Consider the following 25895-nt stretch of genomic DNA (forward strand, 5'->3'; position numbering starts at 1 on the left):
TTCTGACCATCACAACCAGAACTCAACAATGGGTGAAACCGTACTCACCGAAAACCAAAAGTGAGTGGTGACAATCCGCTCCACGTCGTCGGAATTGGTGTCGTCCGTGATGCGCAGATAATTGTCCGTCTTGCGGAAACACGTTAGACATGGTTCCACGGTGGACATAATCGTTTCGGAGTATTTTCTTCCAACGATGCTAATAATCAGCAGCACTTTGACAAGTTTACGACTGATAATGGAAAACAAACATATTTTTCTTTTGTTTAATTGTTTGGCTTTTCTTTTTTGTTTGCCCCAGCTGTCTAATTCTGTGCCCTTAGGTATCGTCCTTCCCCTTCCTATATGAGAAAATTCAACAGCTTTGGCATCACTGTTAATGTTTACTATCGTGTTTTGCACAAATTGTTTAAGCTGATTTACATTGCTCTTTTTAAAAGTTCTAAGTTTTATGTTTAAGATTAAACATGTTTACTTAAAATTATCAATTTGAAAAAAACCTAGAATAAGTGTTTCGGTGCTTCTATATTGATCAGAAAAACGTATTCCCGGTGTGTTGTTTGGAGGATCAAATCTTGTTTAGATTTGGTGCTGTTCTGAATGCTAGGGTAAGCGCCTATTTTATCAAACCGATAATCTTGTGTCATAAAAGCCTCCCGAATAAAAAATACAGTAGAATAACAATACAATTTATTGTAACACTACTATTAATAACATTAAATTGGCAATAGATTATATTGTAAATGAAACCATAGAAATACATTAGAATGCATTGTTATGAACCATTTACTGAAATGTAAATGAAGTTTTCGCAATAGAATGTACGAGTTGTTAAGTATCGTAACTATACAAAATCTGAGATTTTTCCATACATTTTTTTCGTCACACAATAGAGTGTATGGTTAATATATTGTTGAAATATCCGAACAAAACTGTTCAAAATACAATGGATTGTATTGTATTTATATAGTAAAACAATACGATTTTAAATTTCTCAGTTGTGACAGGTTTACTGTTCAACAATGCAATTTAAAGGGAAAAAATGCATATTTGGCGCTATGAGGCAAATATTGTTATATAGTTTATATCCAATGTATGTTGTCCAGAAGAAGGGAACCCTCTCACAAAGAATAACAACTGGAGTTCCCTCTCTACACCACGGCAGGCTACTGACTGATACTTCTGCCAGCAGCTGCAGTTCTCTTTATTCAACAATAGGTATATACAATAATCCATAACAAACTTCCTTAATCTATACCAAAGAGCAACTACAACTAACTGGCGCCCGCTTCTTATCCATCTTTGATCTACAGCGAAGCGTCGCACACTACCTGATATTCCAACAATGTAAAGAAACGTTTCAAAAACTATCAATGTATGAAACTTATGTACTAAAACGTTCCAAAAACAATTGCAAGTATAGTTACATTAGAGAAATATGTTGATGTATTGTATCCTCAGTGTTGATACAATCTGTGCAACCATCAAGAAACAATGTATCCTATTGTATACCGTACATTTTATGGTAATTCAATTGTTTACACTATTGAACCAATAGTACATTTTTATCCGGGTATACCTTTTTAAATAGGCGTAATTGGTTTTGACCTTCAATATTTCATAATTCCTGAAAATTGATCTGCGTTCGATAATTATTATTGATCACAGATCATTTTTCAGGAATACGAGATGCTAAAACTTCTGCAAAACGTTCTCGAGTTTAGACCACGGTCACGGTATTTACCTTGACCGAGCCTTTTGCTTTGTCGGCATACACCCAAACCGGTTAAATAGAAAAGTATATGCACATCATGTGAACCTAATTGTCGTGGTTTGAGGTTCTTCCTGTGGTGGTATTGTGGCTGGTATTGAAATGATAATTAAAGTTTGCGAATAAAAGTAGGGTAGGATGGGGCAAGATGGGTCACCTAAGGCGAACCTTCAATGCCTCAAAATAGAAACCTTTTGATTTAGCTTTTCAACGTGGATCTATAAAAATAGCTCATAGTCTGTAAGCCAAAAAATCAACATTTCATCTCATTTTGAGTCATTGTCATCAGTTAGTATAATATCGCGTGCATAACTTATGATACTACTAGCTTTATGTACCCGGCCTTGCTCGGAATTGCCAGTTTGGTTCGAAGTTTTTTTTTCACAATCGGAAAATGATAAAACCAATTGGTCAACAGGGTAATTGTGTTTACTTATTGTTTACTGTTATTGATACTTCATCATTTGATTAAAAGAAGACATCCTCCCCCTTTTACAAAGAGCATGCTCAACCCCCCATTGTCGTCTCCTTGAGATAAAGAATGTGTGTACCAAATTTGGTTGAAATCGGCCAAGGGGTTCAGAAGTTATACTGAGTTGATAGATACCTCAGCAATACCCCTCCCCGCACACCCTCCCCCTTTTTCCGAAGAGCATGCAATCGTCGTCTCCTTAAGATTTAGAATGTGTGTTCCAAATTTGGTTGAAATCGACCAAGGGGTTCAGAAGATACATTGAGTTGATCGATAACTAAGCAATACCCCTCCCCGCACACCCTCCCCCTTTTTCCGAAGAGCATGCAATCGTCGTCTCCTTAAGATAAAAAATATTTGTTCCAAATTTGGTTGAAATCGGCCAAGGGGTTCAGAAGATACACTGAGTTGATCGGTAACTTAGCAATACACCTTCCCCCACACCCTACCCCTTTTCCAAAGAGCATCCCCAACCACACTATCGTCGTCTCCTTAACATGAAGAATGTGTGTTCCAAATTTGGTTGAAATCGGTCAAGGGGTTCAGAAGATACACTGAGTTGATCGATAACTAAGCAATACCCCTCCCCGCACACCCTCCCCTTTTTCCGAAGAGCATGCAATCGTCGTCTCCTTAAGATTTAGAATGTGTGTTCCAAATTTGGTTGAAATCGACCAAGGGGTTCAGAAGATACATTGAGTTGATCGATAACTTAGCACTACACCTCCCTCCACACCCTCCCCCTTCTCCAAAGACCATCCCAACCACGCTATCGTCGTCTCCTTAACATGAAGATTGTGTGTTCCAAATTTGGTTGAAATCGGTCAAGGGGTTCAAAAGTTACACTGAGTTGATCAATAACTAAGCGATACACCTTCCCCCACACCCTCCCCCTTTCTAAACAGCATGCTTTGGCCTCACATTGTCGTCTCCTTAAGATAAAGAATGTGTGTTCCAAATTTGGTTGAAATCGGCCAAGGGGTTTAAAAAGTACACTGAGTTGATCAATAACTGTGCAATACCCTTCCCCCACACCCTCCCCCTTTTCCAAAGAGCATCCCTAACCCCCTATCGTCGTCTCCTTAAGATAAAGAATGTGTGTTCCAAATTTGGTTGAAATCGGTCAATGGGTTCAGAAGTTATGCTGGAACATACATACAAACATACAAACATTGAGTTTTATATATATAATATAAAATATATATATATATATATATATATATATATATATATATATATAATATATATATATAGAAGATAGATAGATAGAAGCTAGAAGATAGATCACTATATTACTAAAAATGTTTAAATTTTAGATTGCTCGACGAGATTACACGTTTTATAGAAAGTGTGTTTCGCATAAGAAACAAAGCTGAAAAATAGTTTAGCTTGCCATACACTACCAAAATGAAATTTTATCATCAAATTGAGTGTCAATGAAGTAGAACCAAATTATTCCTCCTACAAAGTCATAATCTTCACATTAAAATGTATACGATGCTCAAAAACGGCCCTGGTTCTATGAATTATTTGAATGCATTGAAACTTGATCAAAGCAATCGATTTGTGCATTGGTGCCAATCTTTATTTTAATTTGAGCTCGATATACAGAGCAAAAGTGACAAAAGAGACATTAGCATATACGAATCTTTGGTTCCTACTTTGATAAGGTATCACTAGAGCCACATGTTTCTGCTGGACATACTTGCTAGTACACAGCCCATGACAATTCAGATATTCGACAGATGTCCTAAGGATATTCGCTCGGCCGCAACACTTCCTTGGTAATCGCGTCTGGGAAGTTTCAGATTGAGTTTTATTCATGTCGCTCTTATTACTGGATGTAGAGCAGTTCAGAAAATTATTTCAATTAACTCTTGGTAGCCTCAGTAACAAATTCCTCAGAAATTCATTTCATCAACTCTTAAAGTTGGGAGGGAATTTCTCAACCCTTGCTGGGAGACGATGTGCTCGTCTCGCCGTCCCTTCGTCGAATGAGTCGGACCAAAAATGGCCCGTTGCTTTTATAGCCGACCTGGCTGGAGGGAAATGCTCGACCCTTGCTGCTGCTGGGAGACGATGTGCTCGCCTCACCGCCCCTTCGTCGAATGATTCGGATGCCAATGTCCCGTTGCTTTTATAGCCGATCTGGCTGGAGGAGATTGATCGATCATTGCTGCTGCTGCGAGACGATGTGCTCGCCTCGCTGTCCCTTCGTCGAATGAGCCGAACCGCCAATGGGCCGTTGCTTTTATAGCCGACCTTGCTCGAGAGGATGGCTCAACCCTTGCTGCTGCTGGAAGACGATGCGCTCGCTACGCCGCTTCTTCGTCGAATGAATCGAACCGCCAATGACCCGTTGCTTTTATAGCAGACCTGGATGGAGGGGATCGCTCCACCCTTGCTGGTTCTGGGAGACGATGTGCTCGCCTCGCCGTCCGTTAGTCGAATGAATCGGTGCGTAGTAGTAGTAGTAAAATCTATCAGTTCAATCTAAGTTAATTGCCTATTTCCGGGGATTTGACCACCCGACTTGGACGTTAATTTACAATGTTATGAAAACTCATATGTGAATATGTACGTTATGTGGCAGATATTGATTTGGAAAATGTATTGGAGGTAACCACTTTCCCTTCGATGGGACTCGAACCCATGACCCTACAGTACGTACATATTCACATATGAGTTTTCATAACATTGTAAAGTTTTTAGGGGAACTGTTCCGATCTCCATCTCACTGTACGCTAAACAAAGAAATACGGAACCAAATTCGTCGCTTCTTTTTGTCAACATGCGTGCTCACTGCTGCAAAAAATTACAAAAATAATAAACAAACCAAATTCCTTTCCATTGCTTTGTTTTTTATGGGATGGAAATAGGAGCTATGGGATGAAGTGGCAAACCGTTCCCCTATTTCCCAATTTTTTGTGTTATAACATATTATTTTACAAGTCAAGTGTTTGACCCTAAGGTCCTTCAGCCTAGTAACTCTTTTTTTTAAAATTCCATATTCTAGTTTAAAACAATTGCATTGCAAAATACTACAAATCAGCCGAAAAGGCATTATTTGGCTTTTAACTTAATTTAAAAACTAATAATTTGATAACCTATCTACATATTTACATTACAATTTGATATTCTAATTGGGTATAAGCGCCCTAATGGCTGCCTGATCCGAGTTCAAGCAACGGACCCTAAACCGATCTTTACCCTCACCAAAGCGCTCGTGTAGTGTTTTGATGCCAGCCAGACGGTGGACCTCGGATATTCTTGTCCTGGGAGGGGCGTTGAGGATAATCCTCAGGAATTTGTTGTGGACCCGTTGAAGTTTGAGGTGGTGGGTTTTAGCGCAGCTCTCCCAGACCAGCATGCCGTAATCTATCACATGGAGGATGATTTGCTTGTAGACAGCAAGCTTATTTTTCAGGGACAATGACGATCGACGGTTGATCAAAGTGTACAGCAGTTTCAACAAAACGTTACACTTCGTCACCGTCTTGTCAACATGTTGCCTGAAAATAACCCTCGATAGGGTCAAGCCAAGGTAGTCGGCCTCATTGGCTCATTCCACAGTCGTGCCATTGAGGATGATTTTACAGTCCCCAGGCAGAACATGTTTAGGGGATTTAGAGTGGGGGAAAATGATGACCTGGGTCTTCGCCGCGTCGATACAGATCTTCTAGCAGGTGAGATATTCTGTCAGGGCATCCAGACCTCGTTGGAGTTTTGCCGCTAGCGCTCTGATCACTCTACCATTGTAGACGATGGAGGTGTCATCTGCCAACATAGACAGAATGCCACCTTCTGGAGTTTCTGGCATATCGGAGGTGAATAGATTGAAAAGCAGGGGCCCGAAGATACTGCCCTGGGGGACATCTGCGACGATGTTGTGCGCATCGAAACTCGCTCCGCTGATTGAGACCTGGAATGTCCTTGCCGACAGGTAATTGTTGATGATTTTCACCAAGTAGCTGGGAAGATTGTAGCGATGTAGTTTGTACACCAGGCCATCATGCCATACATTGTCAAATGCCTTCTCGACATCGAGTAAGGTCATGCGGATGTTTTTGAGACAAATTTGTTCCGTCTGAGGACGTTGGTAACTCGAGTCGGTTTGTGTACAGTTGACCGACCGCGTCGGAAACCAAACTATTCCTCGAGCAAGATGTTGAGATTTTCGGCACACTGATGGGACGATAACTTTTGGATTATTCCCAGGCTTACGGATGGGGATGACTTTCGCTGACTTCTAGTACGATGGAAAGTAGCTGAGCCGGAGGCACTGATTAAAGATCAGCGAACGGTGCTCAAAGTACGGAGCGCTCATGTGTTTGAGCTCGAGAATCAGAATGTTATCGAAATCTGGGGCCTTAATGTTCTTTGATGATTTGATATAGGCCGTCAATTCGCCAGCTAAGATCTCCAACTCCTCCGAGAAGTCGTTGGGAATAATATGGATGTTGTGGACTGATGATGGACTTCGTGTGGACTGATGATGTTCTGTCCAAGATTAAGCGATCTGACAAAATGACGACCTATTTGGGCGACCTTCTCAGCAGGAGTTATCAAGCGATCCTTATAGCCATTGCTGTCTAATGGGATTAAAGGTGGAAAGGGGCGAGGCTTGGATTTTAGAATTTTGATTAGCTTCCAGAACGGCTTAGCATAGTCTGGGAGAGCGCGAATCTTATTCGAAAAATCACTATTTCTGAAGTCCACCATTCTGGCCTGGATTACTTTTGTCAAGCGATTGCAACGGGTTTTGATTGCAGGCAGCCCAGTACGTTGGTACTGTCTGCGAACCACGTTGCGAAGACAAATGAGATCTTTGGTGAGGGTGTCAATGGTTAGGGTGCTGCTTACCTGACGAGCCTTTGGAACATGCTGTTCTCTGGCCACCGAGATTGCCTCTTCACTTTCTGGCATCTCCGGACGCACCTCGTAGTCGATGGTGTTGTCAACGCACTGCTGGAACCGCTGCCAGCTCACTCGATGGTAGTTCCTTCTGGAGAGTTGGTGACGGTTAATCGAAGAACCGATTTCGACCACCACACCACCGGGTAGTAATCCGAGCTGAGTTCTTGGTATACGATCGGATGTGAGATGTGATCTTTCATGTTGGTTATGTACAGATCTAACGTTGCGTGGGCTCCGGACCTACTCAGCCCCCGCTCGAATCCAGGCTCAGGATCGTGAAGTGACCTCCATGTCGTTGCTCCAGATGGCACCGTTTCGATTGCCGCGACTGTTGCCCCAGGCTTGATGCTTCGCGTTTAGGTCACCGGCAATGATGTACTGACCTTGCCGCCGCGTAAGCTTGACAATGTCCCCCCGAAGGGCGGTCGATGTACCATCGATGTCCTTGGCTTGAGTTGGGCAGTAGGCCGCGATGAGGGTGATTACTCCGATGAGAGTGGTGACTTCTATCCCAACAGCCTCGATGATCTTAAGCTGCAGACTTGGCAGCAGACGACAACTGACGTTGTTCCTCAGTGCGATAGCCACACCTCCTCCCCTGGAGTTGGACCGATCGAGTCTCACCACACGGAAGTCCGGAATATGTACACTCACCTCGGGCTTCAGGTGCGTTTCCGTGATGAACGCCACGTCGATCTCTCTCTCATCGAGGAAATCAGCCAGCTCAATGATTTTGCTCTTAAGTGATCAAGCGTTCCAGTTGACCAGACCCACACTAGCAGCCATTTTCATTGACGAACATGCCAAGGGCGAAGATCTGGTCGAAGCGCGTTTTGCAATCGCGTAGTCGCGTTGCCAGTTGGGTGAAAATCGGGACTAGCTGCTCTGATGTGTAGAGCGGTGGGTCGCCCTCGGCCGGAAGGGGCTCATTGTCCTGACGACGGAATCCAGGGGAGAAGTGGGGGCCATTCGCTGGTGGATGGGGCTTGGGGTGTTGAAGCTTGAACTGATGCTGCAGCGGCCGCCAGCCGTTTGTGTGGCTGCAAAGGTGGAAGTATTGGTATCGCTCGTTGGGGAGCCGGGATGGCCGGAAAGTTCACCTCGTTGAGAGCAGTAACACGGTTCTTTTTCGGCAGGGTCCTGGTGGAGGCCATCTTCCGGATGTCCAAAAACGCCGCCCGCTTTGGACAGTCCTTGGTTGTAGCCCGATGTTTGTCGCCGCAATTGGCGCACATGGGATCTTGGAATCTAACACCTTGTGGCACTCTTGGGTGGGATAGGGTTCGCCACATTTGATGCAGCGCGGCTTCATGCGGCAGTTCCTGGTGCCGTGCCCGAAATTGAAGCAGTTGGTGCACTGCGTGACGTCGCTTCCAGTCAACGACCGACGGTGTAATTTATAACGCCGACTAGCTTCATGTCCTTCCACGTGGTGGAGCCGTGCTCCAGATGGACCAGTTAAATCCGGTCGCGATATCTCCTCGTCTTGTCGTGACGAGCGATCTTGTGCACGGCCACTGGCTTCAATCCGCAACTTTCTAACTCCTCTTCCTTCATGTCGTGGTGTCCTCGCAGCAAAGCCTTAAGCGGCTTCTTGCCGGGGTGGTCATGAGTGTAGTACTCATACTTGAGGACCTCGAGGAACTCCACGACGAATTGATGATGGTCCTTGTTTGCTGGCATTACTTTCACGCCCTCGCTACAGAGCCGAAAAGTACATTTCAACCCTTTAGCGATCAGCTGACGAATTTTCGGGCGCAAATCCGGCGGATCGCCCTTCACAAACACGGGCGGGCACTTCTCCTTCTGCTCCGGTTGCATCTGCGGCAGCCGCGATTGCTGCTTCTTCCTCTTTTTCGGCGGATTGCCGGCGTCATCAAGTGGCAACGGAGAGAACACGTTGCTCTGCAAAAGCTGCTTAGAAGGGTTACACGTGCCTCCATAAGCAGTGCGCTTAGGCACTTTTCCCGTGACCGAATCGGCCACCGTGTCTCCCATGACGGGTCCGGGAGAAAATAACGTCAACGCGACGAAGCGAAAACGTAAACAGCGAACTTGGATGGACGCGTACACGATGGCTTTTTGCTGTTGAAGAGGACCTGAGGGCGCTAAATGTTCAGGGCGAATGGAAGCGGATCGAGTCCAGTGGAGAAGGATACTCCATTCGGCGTAGGTTCATCGAAGAGCTATAGCCCATCAAGTAAGACGGACAAGAAAAATGCTGCTAAGAGTCGAATGCTAGTGGCTCGTACCCGTTCCAACAGAGAGCGGTACAGTGTAGCAAGGACAGAAAAGAAACGATTCCACCGCAGAAAAAAAGGCAACACGAAGAGAGTGTGATAGCTGAAGCGCAGGATAACATGGATAGAAACGATATGCGGAGGTTTTGCGCATCTGCACTGATGATAAGGACGCATTCTACGCGCAGCTGGAACGTGAGTACGACAGCTGCTCAAGCCACAAGATCATCATAGAAGATTAGAATGCTCAAGTGGGCCAAGAAGAGGAGTTTAGACCGACTATTGGAAAGTTCAGTTCCAAAAATGTCTATGTGATCATAAGACATAAATTATGATCACATAGATATTTTTGGACATATATTTCTGTTTAGGACATTTTGTTTTTAGACATACTTTCTGATATATTCGAGGATATGTGTTCCAGGACAGTTTGGACGGCCTAGACCTTTTAGTTTTTGCCTTTCTCGTACAACTAAGTTGTGTCGTAAGGCTATAGGATTACTAAAAAACTTTTGATAGAAGGCTCGGAGACCCATAGTGTTATATAACGATCGACGACGAACTGAGATGATGTCTGTATGTGTGTGTGTGTATGTGTACAAAATTTGTAGACACACTTTTTGGAATTTAGCATTATCCGATTTACTCGCAACAAGTTGCATTCGACGGGGAATGCGTTCCCATCGTTTAAAAATTGGCCCGATCAAGCATTGTATTTCGGAATTATTGAAAAATCATTGTTTTTTTTTAATGTAAAAATCGAAAAAAAAATTTCAAGAATTGTTGCATATTAATTAATGCAAAAACATGAAAAATGATAAAAAAATGTGATCTAGGCCCCCAAAGTGTTTTTTTTTCACCTTTCTAATGCGATTAGAAAGGCATCATCGCCGCTAGGTGGTTTTTTCTATACTAATTTTGGCAGGATCAAGTGAACAAAACCCAAATCAGTACGTTAGATCTACATAAAACGTCCTCAAAGGGTTAGTCAACTAAAGTGGTCAGCAGAAAAAAATTGTTCCGATCTATTTGGTAAACATATATTGAATAGAGAGAGTATTAGCCGTTCTAGTTGTAGTTGGTCGCAGTGCCGCGGCTGTTCCTGGAGGATTTTGCAACGGATGGCTTACGCGCCACCTCCGAAGAGGACCACCCGTCGGGTTAGTTTGCCCGGCTATAGAATGGTTAATGAACTAATCCGGAAATTGTTCAACACACCAGGAACACGCGTAACCGACCACCCACACTCAAATTGTCTAACCCACGATACCGACAACCAAACTCTTACAATCCTGACCAACGAAACCCAGCACACTCCCAAATCCTATCACGTGTCCACAGTATAAAATTATCATCACTGGTAACAATCTTCCCACCCCATCTTTCTCTATCGCTTCGAAAGACGAACAATTCGGATCAACATACGCGGACAGACAATACTAACGCGTAACGTGAAATACCCTCCAGACTCTCTCAATCACATCTGACTAACTAGGAACTACAATTTACAGAAACAAAAAACATAGTTTATTTCGGTAGGACATTTTTATAATTCGCTTCAATTCACATCTCTGGGCCGGCCTACTTAGTCCATTTCACTTCCCTAGCTTGTGCGGTCTTCTACTCTTTCTCTACTTCTAGCGCTTTTCGGTATCACTTGTCTTGCATGCGACGACTTATTCTAATTGGCCATTTCGGCCACTGCGATGGACTCCGACTGGAGCTTACGACGGTTCGCCTATTTTCGCTGACTACAGCACACTCGGAACCGCGAACGGGTCCGGAAAAAAAAAGGTTTGGAAACACTTACGGTTCGGGCCGACTCAATCGGCCGGGGTTTGACTGGGGGTCGCCGGTTGGAGTGCAGTTAGACGGGAGTAGCCCTTCCGCCTTCGTCAAGGCGGGAAACCTTGAGTCCAGAGCGTGGCAAGGGTTGGCGATGGCGACGAGCAATGGTGATGGCGTGCAGGCGGTGGCTTTGTCGTCTAGGCTGTCCAAAAATAAAGACAGCGAAGGTCGTTGACCGCACAGATAGGTCATTGACACAATTAGACTACACTAATGACACTCAATTCTGGGTCTGGTTACCTTTAACACACAAGACAGTCGCATAGCTCACAAAAACTCTACCGCACAATTTACAACTAGGCTAGCCTATACGGGGAACACAGAAAAGATTAATTGGCCAGTCGAACACTTCACGTTTAAATTCACGAACCAATTACACCACTGAACAAACTAAAGGATCGCGCTCTTCTTTCACCACGGTCAGGATCAAAGTGAACGAGTCGATTGCAAATAATCCTCAGATTAACGTTCTTTGGCAATGTAACCGGAAATTGAAGCGCGACGGATTACGTTGACCCTGATTGTAAGAGATAGATTGTAAACATCTCCCTCCCATTCGAAGCGGTTTGGTCTGCTACTCATATTCCCGATTGCAAGTCGAACCCTTTCTCATTGCTCGGACTTTATGTAACGGTGTCACGAATGGTGATCCGCTTCAAAGGCGCTTATGCGTTTCAGGCAGGCTATTGACATCCTATTGTTTACCCCATCGCCAGATCGTAGCCAGGATGTCCCGGGCTATAATATTTTTTCATACTGCGTTTCAATGATGACAGCGGGCTATATCTATTGATGATGATGACACCACGCTTGTCACCGGCTCGGTTTCAGGCGTAGCAACTAACCTCTTCACGCAACGTTCTATTTAAATTGCATGCAAGTCTGCACCAGCTACACGGTTCGTTTTATTTGGTATTCCATGTTGTGTTGTATCGAAATTTACGAATTTGAATTAGGTCTAGAATAATTATTAACATTTGACAAAGAAGTATATATTTACAGTTTTAGATATTTATATTTACAAATTTAGAAACTTAATTTACAAAGAACTTCAAAACAAATATTGACTACCGTTACAAAGTTTCAGGGCTATTTGGCCTTACGCCCATTAAAAAAAAGGTTTGTAGAAATGTATGCGACAAGATTAGTGACTTTTAAAACAAAAATGTCGAAACATCATACAGTCATCCTACAGTTATGAATCATGGTAAAACAATCAATTTTCTTTTTCCAACGTTCAGGTGTCACAGGATCGTCAGGCCTATCTAACGAGCACGAGGTCGCCACATTTTACAGATAACAATGTCTGTTTGTTTGACCTGTGGCAAGGCAATTAATTTCGACGATCAGCCCCTCACGGTCAGCGAGAATAAAAAAGTGCAGAATGCATTATGCAAGCATTTCTGGTTCGGCGTAAGTAATATCTAAAATAGTCGTCGAAATTCAATTCACATCTAAATTATTGTAGGAGCATCAATACCTTCAGAGCGTCATCTGCCGTTCATGTTGGCTCAAAATTGAAGAATTCCATCTATTCTATTGTGAAGTGGAGGAACTGCACGCCCATCAGTTGTACCCGCACATACAACTGTTGGAGATCAAACAGGAAATTGGCACCACCGCGGAAGATTTTATGGAAGCAGAAGGCGATGTAGACAGCGGTGAATTATATGCGATTAAAGGTGAGAAACCCAGTTACGAAGGTGACGAAAAGGTGTGCATTGAAGCTGATGGTATCGAAAAAATTAGAAAAAGTCTCCGACCGTTGAAAGTTAAGGATCCTATTGACGACGATGACGTCAAATCTGAAATTGAGGACGAAGATTCAAACGCAGGCGACGAAGATTACAAGCATTCCGATTCAGAATATACGAATTCAGATGGAAGTAATACTGCTGAAGAAGCCGAAGGATGTTCGAAACGCACAAAAAAGCATCCTAAGGCCACAAAAGAAGAAAAGCTGGCAATCCAAAAATATATTTCAGAACATATTTTACTTGAATGTGATACCTGTGCGGTGCGATATATCACCATCAAGGAGCTGCATGAACATTCAATGGAAGATCACAATAAGCCAGCAACTGTTTTGTGTTGTAACCGTAGCATCTCGAACCGTTTCCGATTTGAGGAACACATACGATACCATTTGAATCCGAATCGGTTCAAATGCTCACAATGCTCGAGAGCCTGTCCCAATCGGGACGCACTCCGCAAACACATACAACAGGTGCACACAACAGAGGATGCGAAGCTATACAATTGTCAAAAGTGCACTAGAAAATTTTCTACGAAAAAGGGATTAGCCCGACATGAGAAGATCCACGACGAATCCGACAACGAAGGAACTGGTACGAAGCGCCGATCACGAGCTGTGGACAATGAAAAGATGATCGCAGAAAACATAAACCTTGAGTGCGATTCGTGCCAAAAGAAATTCGAGTCATTTGGAAGTTTGCAAAAGCACTCATCTAAGGAGCATTCAAAGCTCGCGTATGTTTTTTGCTGTGATTTGAGATTCAATAAGAAGCCACGACTCATCGATCATGTTCTTTTCCACTTGGACCCAACCAGCTTTCAGTGCAAAATTTGCCACAAAAATTTACCCCATACTGAATCCCTCAGGCGCCACATGGATAGTAATCACGCACCGGCAGAATTAAAAACGCTCAAATGCAGCATGTGCCCTAAGATGTTTACGCATCTGAAGTTCCTTAAGACTCACGAGCGCTATCACAACCGCAGGTGGTTGTGCGAAATTTGCAACAAGAAATTCATCTGCGAAGCTAACTTGAAGTATCATCACAAGACGATCCATACCAAGGAGCTGAACTATGTGTGTCATGTCTGTGCCAGAACGTTCAACATCTACTCCTCGTATCGGTCCCATCTTGAAACGCACGATGTATCCCCGAAGAAGAAACCGCAAAAACCGCCAGTGCAGTGCCCGGTTTGCAACGCCTGGACCGGCAAACTGTCCCACCATATGCGACTGCACTCGGGAACGCAAACGTGTGAAATTTGCGGCAAGGAATGCAAAAACGCGATCTCCTATCGGTACCACATGAAGAACCACGAGATGGGAGACTTTGTATGCTCGGTTTGTGGCAAGGGTTTCAAGAGGGAAATCACATTGAAGGTATAGATCAATATTGCAAACCACAAATATTGTTAAACATCCAATGTAACTTAATTTTTTTTATTTTCAGGAACATATGGCATCGCACACTGGGGTCAGCCTGTACAGTTGTGACTTCTGCGATCGAACGTTCAACTCGAATGCCAACAAAGCTTCGCATCGCAAGAAGATGCATCCGCAGCAGTGGCTCGAGGACAAGTTGAGGAAAAAGGCGGCCAAGCTGGCAGAGTCTGCGTCGTAGAATATTTTAACGATAAGTAATGAATGGTTGGATTATTTGAGTAACATGGTATCTGGTACGTATTTTATTTTGTGACCTACGTTATGAGGAATTCATTGCACAGAAGTAGAGCGACAGTCGCTCGGATCATAAAACATAGTCAAACCCCGCTCCAGACTGAATGTTGGTAATCAGATATTCAGGCTTCGAGTTTTAACATGTGAGTTATAGAATACCGATATAGAAACGGAAACGAAGCGAACGCTTCGCGAAGGATACAAAATTCGGATCTAAGTTTCAAGGTAAGTGACAATCCTACAACTTCTATCCAATGGATTTTTTTATAATTAAACTATTTAGAGCTTCCTAGTAAGTCGAGTCGAATACAAGACACTAGCCCATATGAATAAAGCCGAGTAAATACGTTCTACTCAAATCTGTGAAGATTCACAGAGATTTTCAACAGCACTCAGAGATATTTCAGTAATGAGTATTTACTCAGTTAGTGTCCTGCAAATCGCCAAAAAACGGCAAAAAAAAAGTGTCAATATAATCTATATGAAGGTAGGAAAACCTGAAATTTTCCACATTTTGATGAAACATCCAAAATTTTGGTGAAGCAAAACGTCTAAGTGATGTACTATGCGTCTCCACGGACTTTCCATACCAGAAATTTAAATCGCCGACGCGTGGTGCATTGTTCCTTCCCTAAGAGCTGCCAGCTAAAAAGCGATTTGCCTCATGAGTTTTTCGGTAGCATAATATCACCAAATGTTATTATTATCAATATGATTGAGATTTTCAACAAGTTTAAGATGGCATTAGCTAGTTATATTGTTTAACTCTACTATGAAACAAAAATACCCGTGAAAATCGTTACAACTAAGACTGTTCCAAAATTCCAAAATTTTCGAAGCTGCGCTCCTTTTTTGTGACAATGTTGATGGACCACAGATCCCACACTGAGTTCCAGTGAGGTCCGGCTGGGATTTGTTAACGGTTTTGGAATCGGAAGCCATTTTGTGGACGGACTCACGCAGAGAAAAACTACCTTTTTGAACTAAAAAATAAAATTATTGAAATATTTTTTAAACTCAAATATTTTATTTTTAAAATCTAAACTGAAATATATTTATTTCAAAAATTTTCATTGTTGTTTCTACTGCAATCCAGTATAAATAATACCGTATATTATAAACTAGTTTGTGAAGTAAATATTTGAAAAAAATACAAATATAATTATTGTGGTTTTATTTCCCACATGACGACTAATTAAAAATTAAATAATTGATAATCACAAGAAATTTAATATAACATTTAAAATAAATTTTTGATTACAATATTTATTGTTTTTTGAATTTAAGAAAAATATTATTGAAAGCAAAAAATTTTCTTTTTGGTTTAAAAATATTTTTTGTACAAACAAAAAAATATATTGTAAATTCAACAATTTATGTTTTGAGTGTGGTTTTGGAACATTGTAGAAACAACAATATTTTTCGTCTAATCAAATCTGTTTTTTTGTTGAATTCAACAAATAAAATTATTAGCCGAGGAACAATAATTATTTTTGTTGTTTTTATACATAATATCATTGAGTTTAAAAAACATTTCTCTGCGTGCTTCTCACAAGCGACGTTTTTGTAACTTCTTCGAAACACTATTTTGAACATTCTGAAAAACCCAGATTAATCCACCTAGCGACGGTGATACTTATCTCGTGCGTTATAAAATGAAATGAAAATGAAAAAAAATCTAAAAGCTTATTAAATTGCTCTTAGATTTTTTGTGAAGAGTATTAAAAACGGTAAGCAGTACGGATTTTCCTTCTACTGTATAATAAACACAATACATAATTCTATTCGAAATTTTATTTTGTAATATTACACTTAATCAGCTTCCTTCCGTCGTCGAGTATCCGCATTGCCTCTTTCGCTGACCGTATCATCCGTTCCCAAACACCTCCCATGTGTGGGATTCCCGGGTGGGATGATATGCCAGGCGGTAGTCAAACTGCTTACGGCTTCGGCGCACTCTTCGTTGATCTTCCCATCTCGATCATCTCATTGTTTGATCTGCGGAAGCAAGTGGCATTGTCGGAGAATATTTGACTTGGCATGCCAAACTTACTTTGAAAACCGGTGATGGCCATTTGACACGACTAGGTCGTGAGACTGTGCACAGCTTCCAGGTGCACCGTACGCATAGCCATGCATGTGAAAACTGCCACCCAACGTTTCTCTGTACCTGAGCAAAGGCAGATAACTGAAATAATATCAAACTGATAACAGGATTAGTTATCCTTATTATCATCTTGATATTTAGTTATCAATCATGTGATTAACTGATAACTGAATAATAACAAAATGTATTATCAATACAAATTTGGTATTTTCTTCTAAATTTCGCGTCGTTCAGATATCGGGCTAAGCATTCTATTCTTTCAAATATATTGTACAGCGCATAAAAAAATCTACTCATCCGCTTATTTTTCGACGCAACCAAAAATAAGCGCCAGATAGGCGCCTAAGATGTGGTGGGGTTTGACAGTGGGCCCTGTTAAACCTCTATAAAAAGCTGCATGTATCCGCAAGTAGGCTCCGCCAAAGCGACCGTGTGCCGCTCAAAGCGCACAAGCCCAAGTCCTGGTGTTAGGTGGGACGCTAAACAGCCCTGACACGACGGCCCTCCGACGAGACAGGAGGTTTGCGCAGGCCCAATAAGCCGCCTTTAAAAACAACTATTACGAACGACATAGAAGATAATACGACTCGATACAATCGGCAACGACCTAGGCGACGAATAAAGGATCACGATTGGAAGATTGGAACATGGAACTGCAAGTCGCTAGGCTTCGCAGGTTGCGATAGGATAATCTACGATGAATTACATCCCCGCAACTTCGATGTCGTAGCGCTGCAGGAAATCTGCTGGACAGGACAGAAAGTGTGGAAAAGCGGGCATCGAGCGGCTACCTTCTACCAAAGCTGTGGCACCACCAACGAGCTGGGAACCGGCTTCATAGTGCTGGGAAAGATGCGCCAACGCGTGATTGGGTGGCAGCCAATCAACGCAAGGTTGTGCAAGCTGAGGATAAAAGGCCGTTTCTTCAACTATAGCATCATCAACGTGCACTGCCCACACGAAGGGAGATCCGACGACGAGAAAGAAGCGTTCTATGCGCAGCTGGAGCAGACATACGATGGATGCCCACTGCGGGACGTCAAAATCGTCATCGGTGACATGAACGCTCAGGTAGGAAGGGAGGAAATGTATAGACCGGTCATCGGACCGGATAGTCTGCATACCGTATCGAACGACAACGGCCAACGATGCATAAACTTTTCAGCCTCCCGCGGAATGGTAGTCCGAAGCACTTTCTTCCCCCGTAAGAATATCCACAAGGCCACATGGAAGTCACCTAATCAAGTAACGGAAAACCAAATCGACCACGTTCTAATCGACGGTAAATTCTTCTCCGACATCACGAACGTACGCACTTACCGCAGTGCGAATATTGAATCCGACCACTACCTCGTCGCAGTATGTCTGCGCTCAAAACTCTCGACGGTGTACAACACGCGTCGGAGTCGTCCGCCGCGGCTTAACATTGGGCGGCTACAAGACGGTAGACTAGCCCAAGACTACGCGCAGCAGCTGGAAGTGGCACTCCCTACGGAAGAGCAGCTAGGCGCAGCATCTCTTGAAGATGGCTGGAGAGATATTCGATCCGCCATTCTAAGCACCGCAACCGCTGCACTAGGCACGGTGGCTCCGGATCAGAGAAACGACTGGTATGACGGCGAATGTGAGCAGTTAGTTGAGGAGAAGAATGCAGCATGGGCGAGATTGCTGCAACACCGCACGAGGGCGAACGAGGCACGATACAAACGGGCGCGGAACAGACAAAACTCGATTTTCCGGAGGAAAAAGCGCCAGCAGGAAGATCGAGACCGTGAAGAGACGGAGGAACTGTACCGCGCTAATAACGCACGAAAGTTCTATGAGAAGTTGAACCGTTCACGTAAGGGCCACGTGCCACAGCCCGATATGTGTAAGGATATAAACGGGAACCTTCTTACGAACGAGCGTGAGGTGATCCAAAGGTGGCGGCAGCACTACGAAGAGCACCTGAATGGCGATATGGCAGACAACGGTGGCGGTATGGTAATTAACCTAGGAGCACGCGCGCAGGACATGCGACTTCCGGCTCCGAATCTCCAGGAAATCCAGGAGGAGATCGGCCGGCTGAAAAATAACAAAGCCCCTGGAGTTGACCAACTACCAGGAGAGCTGTTTAAACACGGTGGTGAAGCACTGGCTAGAGCGCTGCACTGGGTGATTACCAAGGTTTGGGAGGATGAGGTTCTGCCGCAGGAGTGGATGGAAGGTGTCGTGTGTCCCATCTACAAAAAGGGCGATAAGCTGGATTGTAGCAACTACCGCGCAATCACATTGCTGAACGCCGCCTGCAAGGTACTCTCCCAAATTTTATGCCGCCGACTAACACCAATTGCAAGAGAGTTCGTGGGGCAGTACCAGGCGGGATTTATGGGTGAACGCTCTACCACAGACCAGGTGTTCGCCATACGTCAGGTATTGCAGAAATGCCGCGAATACAACGTGCCCACACATCATCTATTTATCGACTTCAAAGCCGCATATGATACAATCGATCGGGACCAGCTATGGCAGCTAATGCACGAAAACGGATTTCCGGATAAACTGACACGGTTGATCAAAGCGACGATGGATCGGGTGATGTGCGTAGTTCGAGTTTCAGGGGCATTCTCGAGTCCCTTCGAAACCCGTAGAGGGTTACGGCAAGGTGATGGTCTTTCGTGTCTGCTATTCAACATCGCTTTGGAGGGAGTAATACGAAGGGCAGGGATTTACACGAGTGGTACGATTTTCACGAAGTCCGTCCAGTTATTTGGTTTCGCCGACGACATTGATATCATGGCACGTAACTTTGAGAGGATGGAGGAAGCCTACATCAGACTGAAAAGCGAAGCTAAACGGATTGGACTAGTCATCAACACGTCGAAGACGAAGTACATGATAGGAAGAGGCTCAAGAGAGGTCAATGTGAGCCACCCATCACGAGTTTCTATCGGTGGTGACGAAATCGAGGTGGTTGAAGAATTCGTGTACTTGGGCTCACTGGTGACCGCCGATAACGATACCAGCAGAGAAATTCGGAGACGCATAGTGGCTGGAAATCGTACGTACTTTGGACTCCACAAGACGCTTCGATCGAATAGAGTTCGCCGCCGTACCAAACTGACTATCTACAAAACGCTTATAAGACCGGTAGTTCTCTACGGACACGAGACCTGGACGATGCTCGTGGAGGACCAACGCGCACTGGGAGTTTTCGAAAGGAAAGTGTTGCGTACCATCTATGGTGGGTTGCAGATGGCGGACGGTACGTGGAGGAGGCGAATGAACCACGAGTTGCATCAGCTGTTGGGAGAACCATCCATCGTTCACACCGCGAAAATCGGAAGACTGCGGTGGGCCGGGCACGTAGCCAGAATGTCGGACAATAATCCGGTGAAAATGGTTCTCGACAACGATCCGACGGGAACAAGAAGGCGAGGTGCACAGCGGGCAAGGTGGATCGATCAGGTGGAGGACGACTTGCGGACCCTCCGCAGACTGCGTGGTTGGCGAAGTGCAGCCATGAACCGAGCTGAATGGAGAAGTCTTTTATGTGCAGCACAGGCCACTCCGGCCTTAGTCTGATGATAAATAAATAATAGGCGCCTAAGAAAAGCATACCTGTAGCAAAAAAGCTACTTTGATAATTTTGAAAATTTGATCGCCACGCGCTGGTTTGTAGCGATGAATGCCAGATATGTAGAAGCCTTGAAAAAATGATCATGAAAGATGTCAACAATTCACAATACTTCTGCTAAATGTACCCGGCCAATGCTATGAATAGTGACAGGAGCTGTTTCCAAACACTGAACAGAAATTTTCGTCTAAGCAGACTGATTTTCCTCGTTACTAACGATATTTATCTGTTTTGTTTATTTCTCTGTCAACACAGGGATTTCCACAAAAATTGAAATTGTCCTATCTGTTTTATACTCTGATTATTAACTTTACTTTCATTTCAGGTGTTGTTGAATAATGAAATATGTACAGTAACCATTCGCTAACTGGGCGCTCTTTAACTGGGCTGCTTTTTAACTGGGCGTTCGCTAACTGGGCTACAGCCCAGTTAAAAAGCAGACAACCGTCAAAAATAGACGTCAAAAGTAGTTTGACATCTCATTGTCAAAGCTAGCAAGGGGCATGCAAAAGGGAGACGAGTGAATATAATTGATTCTCGAGTAACATGATAATCGGGCGTAAACCAATTATTATTTCTATTCAGAAATTAAAACAATAATTAGGGTCGCAAAATAATGTTCAGGAATGTGGAAGACCTTTTAAAAATTAACTTCTTGCCCGAAAGCGAGTAATCAATCGAAATCGAAATCAATCGCACCCATTTCAATATCTACCGTTAAAATCTGTTAATCTGTAAGAAGTACCCTCATAATAAACCCGGATCAGTTGAATCAATAATCTCGGTAGTTGAAATTTATGAACATGGCCACAACTAAAATTCAGAATGTGAACCATTCCACCATTGTGAACCATTTAAAGTTCAAGTTTGATGGTTATTTCTCTGTGGTTATAAATGACGATTTCAATTCAAAAATTTAATGAATTTCGGTACGCGGGAACTATTTAAAACTAATCTTGAATAAAAAAAAATGTTTTAATAATAGGATCAATTGCCCAATTGCTGCTTACATTTTTAAAATTGCTGCCAAACAATAATGCATGACTTAAAGCTAGTAGGCTACTGAAAAGTACTGTGCTAATAGATAGGATACGGAATGGTCACGGAATGATTCCGCTACTGAAATTCCGTGAGTAGTACGGAGCTGACAAGTAGAGAAAATTTCGTAAAAATGCTGGGTAAGCTAAATCTTTTCTGGGAGCTATTACTTTTCCTTACCGAAATATATTCCGTACCATTATTCCGTACGGAAAAGTAACATTTCTCCCATACTGAATCAGCTGTCAAATTTACCTTGGTAATTTGATCAAATTTTCCGTAAACCCATTCCGTAAGAGCAGCGTACTAGGCTTTAGCTAGTTGTTTGAATAAAATCAAGAATATCTTGTACAAATGAATAATTTAAAAGCAACACAACAAACAAGGAGTGAGGTCTTTTAGTATGTAATGTAAATAACTGTGGTTGAGTTGTTTGCATTTTGTTAGATTCGCCCAATTGGCAAATTACTCGTGTTGCATATTTTTATTGTTTTTAAAAAGCAATTCAAAACATTGCATCGACATCACCCTCGGTGTCCATAAGCGTTTGACAGGTCAGCCCAGTTAGCGAGCAGTATTCGCTAACTGGGCTGTGCTCTTAGCCCAGTTAGCGAACGGTTACTGTATCTGAAAACCAAGCGTTGTAGTTTGATAAGTACTTAAAATGGCCTTGCAGCTCCCGGAACATATGATCCAAGGGCATGTGCTTATTCAGGAACGGTGAATAGTATTGACTAACCGCAATATAATTCGTCTTGGGATCCACAGTGCTTATGTATATGGGAAAACGGAAAATTTAACTGGAAGTGTCGGATAATCAAGAAATTTCAACGTTCTGGTGTGTTGGTGAGAAAACAATTATGCCAAAACAAGTCGATTTATTAATGTGCTCAACCAAAGAGTAATTGCTCAACTACTGACAGTTTAAACCTAACGAGCAAGATCATCTGCAGTCAAATCTCCAATAATCGATGTTGAAAGGACGGTCGACTCATGGGAATATCGAAATGTGAAATAGAAAATTCTTTTGGAAGGTGTTTGAATGGACCATCACAGTAGCCCAAAAAATATGTTTAACTAGCAGACCCGACGAACTTCGTTTCGCCTAAAATTGATTTATTTTCTGATTAGTTCTTGGGTTATGCAGAAATTTCAGTTTCATTTGTATGAGAACCCCCCTTTCCAAAGTGGGGAGGGGTCTCGAACCACCCTAAGAACCTTCCCCGGCCCCAAAAACCTCTACATACATTTACTTCGATCGGTTCAGTAGTTTCCGAGTCTATAAGGTTCAGACAGACAGAAATTCATTTTTATGTATATAGATTACCCAACTAACATTTAATGTCAATGTAAATGTTATTTCAACTCGTCTATACGACTTCAAGCTGAATATGTGTGCTATACATATGATCAAGAACTTCTATTCAATGCTTTTTTACCAGCAAATCTGGCGAATCTATTCAGCTGTTTTTGACGTGCCTGCACAACTACTTTACTGCATGTTACATATTTTTTTCTCAATCTTTACTAAACCATTTAGTAATATAAATCGCTTCAATGGCGCTTATTCAGATTTTTTGAATCTGTTAAATAAGTTTTATACAGCCACTGAATTCAATTTGATTAAATAATATTTGAGAGGAGAGTGAATTTCGGAGTTTATTTGTTTTTTTTTTGTGAAAACTCAAATATCAATTTTGTTGCTAGATTCGAACTCCTGATCTCCTGATTCAATGGCCGCTGCTCTGTCATCACCGTCGGTTTGACATATGTAAATAACAAAGAAAATTATGGATGTGCTTCTTCGCATACCCAATAGGTTGTTTTACTAACGCTATTTTCAGATTCATGCTGTATAAACGTTAGAAAGAGGCCTACATGCTGCTTTCAGCACATAAGCTTAAAAATTATGCTTTCAGCATTATTTCAACCATTATTCAAACATCTGTCAGCATGTTCTGTGGGCTAACTTTTATGCATCCTCAATCACTGAAATTGTTTTTAGGCAACATTTTCTCGATCTGTATAGATGCTACTCTGCTGCTAATCGAACAGTAGCCGTCAACAGCAATATCGCTTCTAAATGGCTTGTTTTCTGACACTATCTGCAAGCATTAATGACAGAGCTTTGTCAGTTTCTATAAGAGCTGGTGAATACCTTTATAGCTGCATTACAGAAATCAATAGCTAATACACAGCTCCGGCAAAAAAAAAATCAAATGTAAACATTGCGGTTTTGACGTTCCATACTGACAAGCTATTAAAAGAAGCAGTATAAGGTTTACTTAAACGTTGTGTAATCTTCAAAGATACAGAAGTTGCCTAAAAGCTTCGCTAGTTCATTTATAGCGCCATTACGCTATATTGTTATTGCTATAAGAACAGCGAAAACGTTTTCATTGTGAATGCTACTTACCGTAATATGGGAAGTTGCTAACAAGCAACTCAATTACATACATGAGCGCTTAACCGATAAGCTTTGTTGCTAATTCAGACAGAGCTGTTTTATGACTATATGAAAGCTGCATAAACGATAAAAGATAAATATATTCGGCACAAACTGACTAGCTGATAGATATTTGGGTAATAGTCGAGTTGAAGTTAAGAGACTATTTGCGAAGGCTTTTCTTTTATTCAGCATTGGCTGCTTTTATTCAAATATTATACAGCCTTAGGCTAGAAGTTGAAGCTTTTAGCACCAAAATTGTTAGTTGGGTAGTCCTGAGAATGCATATGAAAACATGAAACATTTCACTGTGAAATGCAAGGCTGTGGTTTAGTTTGAATAAAACCTATAACCGAAATCGATTTACAGCATGGTGCTGCTAGCAACCTAATGATTGATAATATAAGTGTGTGTGTGAGTCATCCTCTACCCCTCACCCAGCTGGGGGTGTTGGTCAAGTAGTACTACGAATAATTTGATCAGATCTCATGCTCCGTAATGGTGCCCTTTTTGTTACGAAGACTAGTACTACAAAAAGGATTCACTTCTGAAACAAGACAAGTTTCTTCAGCGAGTGTAGGGAATGGAATGTACTAGTTTTTCATAACAGGTACAGCAAAACTTCACAAGGACGCCCTTATTCGTACTAACTACTTAGGGAATAGAAGGCAGAGAAGAGCCATCGTTGCTTACTAAAGCTTGAACCGGATACCTGGGACTCCCACAATATCCGCGGCAATAGAAGCGAACGATGCCCTGTACGTATTTAGTGATAAATTTCAGGAATTTTATATAGCGATTGAAGAAAACAAAGTAAATAATTGGAACGTGCTCACCAGTTAAGTTCGTCAATAGCTCCAAGCTTAAACAGGGCGTATCACTCGGCGTAGCAAGTCCAATAAGATATCGACATCCTTCTTTTTTATCCTCCTTGAATCCCATCCTTCTTTACTTCCATCGGAACTATGGCTGCAATGCCCAACTGTTGTCGTTTGGGTACTGTGAAGTCTCTCGTGGGATTCCTAGCTGCGGTAGCTGTTATTGTCAAGGCTTCTGCTCTTCCAGTTTAATTGGTTTATCTCAATGAAAATTTCAGTTTCATATTTAATAACGCTCTCGAATTAACTCCATGATGTACTGATTATCGTTGATGTTATGCATCCTTCAAGAACCAACGAACAGGAAAAAATGTGCATACGTCCGTGACCATCACTGAATCTTATCATCCTAGATATCCTTCCCGTTTAGTAAATACTTCTGATGCTTGTCATACTTCTGACGACCAAGAGCACGAGTTCTCCGATGTCTTGAACCCATAAGCCGAAATGGAAATACGGATCTTATCTTCTGGCATCTGATTTCTAGGCATAAGGGTGCCAAAATACAGTGGTTGTGATGCGATCAATTTTGAACAGAACTATTCCAAATCGGCAGCTCTTCTTTCTTGAGTTATTTTAAAATTTTAATATTTCTCAATCATAAAAACGAGGAAAATTGACAACTAGAAAATAAACACGTCTATTTCGTAGCTCAGCACACTACGATCTTCACCTAATGATTGATAATATAAGAGAGAAAAACTAACCTAAGCCTATTATTTAATTGGTCACAACTGAAAACAAAATGTATTCAATAAAAGGACGATGAACCGTATTTATCCTAATTGATTGCCGATTCGCTATTTTGAATGAAATTCATTTCGGTTATCATTTTTGCTATGTTAACTTGTAATTCAACCAGAATGATAACAATTCTAGTTATCAATATAACTGGATAATTAAGTTTGTTATTAATAAGTTATTCTGCTTTGCACCACAGAGAACAGACATGGATACTCGAACAAAATTTCGTTGAAAACGTGTGTAAAGATTTAAATCCCACCTCAGCACCGCCAACGCAGGCTACTCGTCAACTAAGATTTAAAAAATTACCTTTTACGTCGAGCGGTTTCGGGCGCGATATTGCCGAACATCAGGACTATGTCCAACTGACTACTTTTCGTACGTT

The 25895-nt window shown here is 42.3% G+C and overlaps 2 protein-coding genes and 1 long non-coding RNA gene across 3 annotated transcripts in view; 1 reads left to right on the plus strand and 2 right to left on the minus strand.

Moving 5' to 3' along the window:
• The window catches only part of LOC134207210 (uncharacterized), an 88839-nt gene that overhangs the window by 2366 nt on the left and 60578 nt on the right, over positions 1-25895 (minus strand). The window contains exons 14-16 of the mRNA XM_062682930.1: positions 7510-7898; positions 7107-7323; positions 49-465 (exon numbers count right to left, since the gene is read on the minus strand). Of these exons, the coding sequence (XP_062538914.1) occupies positions 49-465; positions 7107-7323; positions 7510-7898 (1023 nt within the window). The remainder of the gene's footprint in view (positions 1-48; positions 466-7106; positions 7324-7509; positions 7899-25895) is intronic.
• LOC134206705 (transcription factor grauzone-like) lies at positions 403-14821 on the plus strand. The gene is made up of 4 exons (XM_062682430.1): positions 403-608; positions 12490-12661; positions 12717-14384; positions 14455-14821. The coding sequence occupies exons 2-4, from the start codon at positions 12551-12553 to the stop codon at positions 14623-14625; spliced, it is 1950 nt and encodes a 649-aa protein (XP_062538414.1). The 5' UTR covers positions 403-608; positions 12490-12550; the 3' UTR covers positions 14626-14821.
• LOC134206718 (uncharacterized) lies at positions 11095-11914 on the minus strand. Its single transcript, XR_009978309.1, has 3 exons — positions 11619-11914; positions 11489-11554; positions 11095-11385 (listed from the first exon to the last, which is right to left on the minus strand). It is a non-coding gene; the product is annotated as an uncharacterized LOC134206718 (long non-coding RNA).

Source organism: Armigeres subalbatus, chromosome 1 (assembly GCF_024139115.2).
Source record: "Armigeres subalbatus isolate Guangzhou_Male chromosome 1, GZ_Asu_2, whole genome shotgun sequence".
In the NCBI taxonomy this organism is placed as follows: Eukaryota; Metazoa; Arthropoda; class Insecta; order Diptera; family Culicidae; genus Armigeres; species Armigeres subalbatus.

Coding starts and splice junctions, on each gene's coding strand:
- LOC134206705 (XM_062682430.1), top strand. CDS start 12,551: ATGTCTGTTTGTTTGACCTGTGGCAAGGCAATTAATTTCGACGATCAG. Junction 12,662..12,716: donor GCAAGCATTTCTGGTTCGGC/GTAAGTAATATC, acceptor AAATTATTGTAG/GAGCATCAATACCTTCAGAG. Junction 14,385..14,454: donor AGAGGGAAATCACATTGAAG/GTATAGATCAAT, acceptor TTTTATTTTCAG/GAACATATGGCATCGCACAC.